Below are 5,717 nucleotides of genomic sequence, written 5' to 3'. Positions count from 1 at the left end.
ATCACACGCTTTGGACAACGGTTTGCCTCAGGGGTCAGTTATAAGCACTACCTTATTTTTACTTAGCATGAATGACTTTTCCTTATATATATATAGAACCACCAGTCAGGTACTCGATATATGCTGATGATATTATATTATACTGCCAAGGCAGAGTCACAGCTACCACCAGCACTTTGCTACAAAACTCTATAAACAAAATAGACACCTATTTCCTTTACTTTCATGGTACAAATTAAACAGTCTCTATGATAGTAATCATTTTCCTATTCTCATCTCTGACCAGTCAAAAATGCCCTCAAGAATTATAACAAAATGGAAAATCACTCAAGCAAACTGGGATCTTTTTAGAACCACTGTTAAGGGAAAAATCGATGAATTACCTTTTAACAATGATATAGATACAGATGTAAAACTATTAAATAACTGTTTAACTGAATCTGCTGAGGAATGTATTGGTAAATGCGCGATTGATCCTTCCAAGAAACCTATTCCGTGCTGGAATGAGTCGTGCAAAATAGCTGTCAAACAATGCAAAAAAGCATTAAGTAAATTCCGGAAGACCCGTACCACCACGGATTTAATAAATTTTAAAAAACTTAGAGCCAATTCTAGGCGTATTTTAAAAGAAAGTAAGAAAGCCTCATGGAATCAATACGTTAGTTTAATCACAAAAGATAGTTCTCCCGCGCAAATGTGTTCAAAGATAAGACGTATGAAAGGTCATAATACATCCAGCAACATTGCCGCCATCTCCCTGCAGGATCATACAGTTACCGATGATCAACTTATTGCAGATATCTTTGCCTCTCACTTTTCAGATAAGTCAAATATTCCGAATCTTCCCAATAACTCAGATACCAACATTTCCAGCCCCAAAATATTTTCTAACACTAGCTCTATGACTCTTCCTTTTAATCTCATAGAATTAAACGAAGCCATACCTTCATTAAAAAACTCAGCAGCCGGTACTGACGATATCCCATCAATATTCTTAAAAAATCTCCATCCAGACACACATCGTAAACTGCTAGAGTTATATAATAAGTCGATATTTTAGAGTATTAACAAATGGAAAAATATCAAAATCACACGCTTTGGACAACGGTTTGCCTCAGGGGTCAGTTATAAGCACTACCTTATTTTTACTTAGCATGAATGACTTTTCCTTATATATATAGAACCACCAGTCAGGTACTCGATATATGCTGATGATATTATATTATACTGCCAAGGCAGAGTCACAGCTACCACCAGCACTTTGCTACAAAACTCTATAAACAAAATAGACACCTATTTCCTTTACTTTCATGGTACACATTAAACAGTCTCTATGATAGTAATCATTTTCCTATTCTCATCTCTGACCAGTCAAAAATGCCCTCAAGAATTATAACAAAATGGAAAATCACTCAAGCAAACTGGGATCTTTTTAGAACCACTGTTAAGGGAAAAACCGATGAATTACTTTTTAACAATGATATAGATACAGATGTAAAACTATTAAATAACTAATTAACTGAATCTGCTGAGGAATGTATTGGTAAATGCGTGATTGATTCTTCCAAGAAACCTGTTCCGTGCTGGAATGAGTCGTGCAAAATAGCTGTCAAACAATGCAAAAAAGCATTAAATAAATTCCGAAAGACCGGTACCACCACGGATTTAATAAATTTAAAAAAACTTAGGGCCAATTCTAGGCGTATTTTAAAAGAAAGTAAGAAAGCCTCATGGAATCAATACGTTAGTTTAATCACAAAAGATACTTCTCCCGCGCAAATGTGTTCAAAGATAAGACGTATGAAAGGTCATAATACATCCAGCAACATTGTCGCCATCTCCCTGCAGGATCATACAGTTACCGATGATCAACATATTGCAGATATCTTTGCCTCTCACTTTTCAGATAAGTCAAATATTCCGAATCTTCCCAATAACTCAGATACCAACATTTCCAGCCCCAAAATATTTACTAACACTAGCTCTATGACTCTTCCTTTTAATCTCATAGAATTAAACGAAGCCATACCTTCATTAAAAAACTCAGCAGCCGGTACTGACGATATCCCATCAATATTCTTAAAAAATCTCCATCCAGACACACATCTTAAACTGCTAGAGGTATATAATAAGATCTGGTCTCAAAACCAGTTCCCAACGTTATGGCGACAAGCAACTACAATTCCTATCAAGAAGAATGACTCATCATCAAATCTTCTAAAATCATATAGACCAATTTCTCTCACTTGTTCACTATGTAAACTGTTAGAAAAGATGGTCAATAAACGCTTACTATGGTATCTAGAAATAAATAATATTCTTGACCCATTCCAAACAGGTTTCAGATCAAATCGAAGTACAATGGATAACCTAGTCACACTACATACTGACATTGTTAATGCATTTTCGAATAGAAGCGAAGTCATAGCAGTAACTTTAGATATCCAAAGTGCCTTCGACACTGTACAAAGACCTCTAATTCTAAGAAAATTAACGGAATATAATTTAACTGGTAACATTTATCTATTTTTAAAATTTTTTTTAACAAGTCGATATTTTAGAGCATTAACAAATGGAAAAATATCAAAACCACACGCTTTGGACAACGGTTTGCCTCAGGGCTCAGTTTTAAGCACTACCTTATTTTTACTTAGCATGAATGACTTTTCCTCATATATAGAACCAAAAGTCAGGTACTCGATATATGCTGATGATATTATATTATACTGCTAAGGCAGAGTCACAGCTACTACCAGCACTTTGCTACAAAACGCAATAAACAAAATAGACACCTGGTCTACGCGTGCTGGATTTGTGTTTTCAGCTTCTAAATCCAAAGTAATTCACTTTACCAAAAAGCATAGACCCAATCCACCTTCTATAACTCTAAACGGACTTCGTTTACAAACAGTTAATTATTTGACACTTTTTGGTAATACCTTTGATAAAAAGCTTATTTGGAGACAGCATATTCAGAAACTTAAAGGAAACTGTACCCAAAGAATCAATTTACTTAAATCTCTTGCTAGCTTCTCTTGGGGAGCTGACGAAGAATCTCTTCTTAAAATATATAGAGCGTTAATTCGCTCTAAGCTAGATTATGGCAGTATGCTTTATATGACATCTAATAGCTCCCTACTAAAGTCTCTAAACACGATTAAAAATACATCCCTACGACTATGCCTTGGTGCTTTCAAATCAAGCCCCGCTGAAAGTCTGTGCGTTGAATCTTCAGGCAGGAATCTTCAGCTTCAATGAAAGCATAAAAATCGCCATTTGCACTGACTCTCTTTCCTCGATTTCTTCCATAAGATGCATTTTCTCAAAAAACCCACTAGTCTAGGAAATCCACACCATCTGTAACCAACTATATTCTGCTAACATAAAAGTCATAATGATCTGGACTCCATCTCATGTTGGTATATTGGGAAACGAAAAAGCAGACCAAGCCGCTAAAGCAACATGTTCTTCTGACATAGCCTTCCAAGACGTCCAAATCCATACGGATCTTAAAATATTGATAAAACAAAAAATCCTCAGCTCATGGGCGGACCTGTGGAGTAAAACAACAACTAAGCTGCATGACGTTCAACCCAACTTATCTCGCGTCAATATCTCCTCTATGAACAGGAAAAATCAGTTATTTACCGACTACGAATAGGGTATACACGTCTCACACATGGCATCAGAAAACCCTCCAGTATGCCACTACTGTAATAGCGTCCTTTCCATCAAACACGTGATAGTGGACTGCTGCCAGTATGATTCTTCCAGAAACAAGCACAGCCTAAAAGGATATCTAAAAGACATTCTCAGTGTTCCAAACCGTTTTGACAGTGTTCTTAGATTTTTAAAAGAAACAAGTTTAATTCAGCTAATATAAACAGTGCATAGTGATAAGCTTTATTGTTTTAACCTTTCTATAAAAAAAAATGTTCATATCAAATTCTTGTACCTATACCTATATAAAATATGTGTAATGTTGTAAGCTACTGTACCCGTGTCAATGACCATAAGCTGTCGAGACACGTTAATTTTAAATAAAAAAAAAATAGACATTGATTTCGATGGCATAATAGGCCTAGACTTTGTAGATCATTATGAATGCGTAATAGATCTCAAATCCCGACAGTTGCCTACAAATTTTAAAACCCTCACCTTTCACAAAGTAGGACACGAGACAAACACACCTCCTAAAGACAAATCACCGACACACCCTGCAGCAACAAGACAAAACGAACCTAAAATAAAAATTAAATCAGATTCTAAACAGGAATCAAATTTAAAATACCAAAACACTATGAATAAAAAATACATTTTCGTAAAAAACCGAGATCAAGACAAAAATCTTGAAAGACCGGAGAGAAACCGAATAAAAGGAAAAAGCAGAATTACCATTGACAGCCATTGACCATTGACATTGAACAAATATGCAGACTAAAATACAACTTATCAAATACAGACGCCATATTATCAGCTCAAGAAATAGAAAAAGTTAGATTACCTTATTCATTAGTCCATGTAGACGAAAATGGAGAATTCTTAACTTCCGTCCTAAATGCTAATGCTATGCCGAAGACAATCGAACTTTCAGACATTTCAATCGCACCTTTCAAAAATTCGGAGACAATTCTATCCTAAAACGGAAATAATTTTGAAGAACCCGTTGTAGATAGAACACATATAATTAAACTAAATCTAGATATATGTACTGAATATACAGATATATTTTATGTCGAAGACGGCAAACTGACCTTCACAAACGAAATCAAGCACAAAATCGAAACAAACAACGCTAAACCTATCTTCACTAAATCCTATAGATATCCTCAAATACATAAGGAAGAGGTAAAGACGCAAATTAATAAAATGTTAGAAAAAGGAATAATCCAGAAAAGCGTCTCGCCCTGTTCGAGTCCAGTCTGGGTCGTACCGACGAAATTAGATGCGCCAGGAAAACAAAACTGGCTAGTTGTTATTGATTATCGAAAACTCAACGAAGCTAACTATTGCAACTAGGAAGATGCCAATACTTCACAACACTAGATTTAGCGTCTATGATTCACCAGATTGAAATCGAGCCACAAGACATCCAGAAAACGGCCTTTTCCGTCGAAAATGGACATTACGAATTTGTCCGCATGCCATTCGGATTAATGAATCCTCCATCTACTTTCCAAAGGGTAATGGACAACATCCACTTAGGAATACAAAACGAAAGATGCTTAGTGTATATGGATAATATATTTATCTACTCACCCACTATTCATGATCACATGTCACGACTAACAGAAGGTTTTAAAAGGTTACGAACAGCAAATTTAAAAATACAGCAAGACAAGAGTGAATTTTTAAGAAAAGAAGTAGCTTATTTGGGCCACTTTGTACCAGAAAATAGTGTAAGAATAAATCCAGCTAAAATATCTTGCATCAAAAACTTCCCGGAACCAAAGAACACCAAGAAATAAAATCATTCTTAGGCTTAGCCGGTTACTACAGAAGATTTATTCCAAATTTTGCCAAAATTTCTAAACAACTTACGAAACTACTTCAGAAAGACGTACCTTTTATTTTTAATTCTGAATGCAAAGAAGCTTTTAACGAACTCAAAAATATTTTAATATCAGATCCAATACTTATATATCCGAATTTTGAGGAACCATTTTTACTAACAACTGAAGCTAGTGCATTCGCGATTGAAGCCGTTCTATCGCAAG

General features: G+C 35.3%; 1 protein-coding gene across 1 annotated transcript; it reads left to right on the top strand.

Moving 5' to 3' along the window:
- The first annotated feature begins 1,779 nt into the window (after positions 1-1,779).
- LOC140451163 (uncharacterized) lies at positions 1,780-3,258 on the top strand. Its single transcript, XM_072544897.1, has 2 exons — positions 1,780-2,449; positions 2,735-3,258. The coding sequence occupies exons 1-2, from the start codon at positions 1,780-1,782 to the stop codon at positions 3,256-3,258; spliced, it is 1,194 nt and encodes a 397-aa protein (XP_072400998.1).
- The last annotated feature ends 2,459 nt before the right edge of the window (positions 3,259-5,717 follow it).

Source organism: Diabrotica undecimpunctata, chromosome 9 (genome assembly GCF_040954645.1).
Source record: "Diabrotica undecimpunctata isolate CICGRU chromosome 9, icDiaUnde3, whole genome shotgun sequence".
NCBI lineage: Eukaryota > Metazoa > Arthropoda > Insecta > Coleoptera > Chrysomelidae > Diabrotica > Diabrotica undecimpunctata.
Note: the sequence above shows the minus strand (reverse complement) of the source record. Positions and strands in the feature narration are given on the sequence as shown.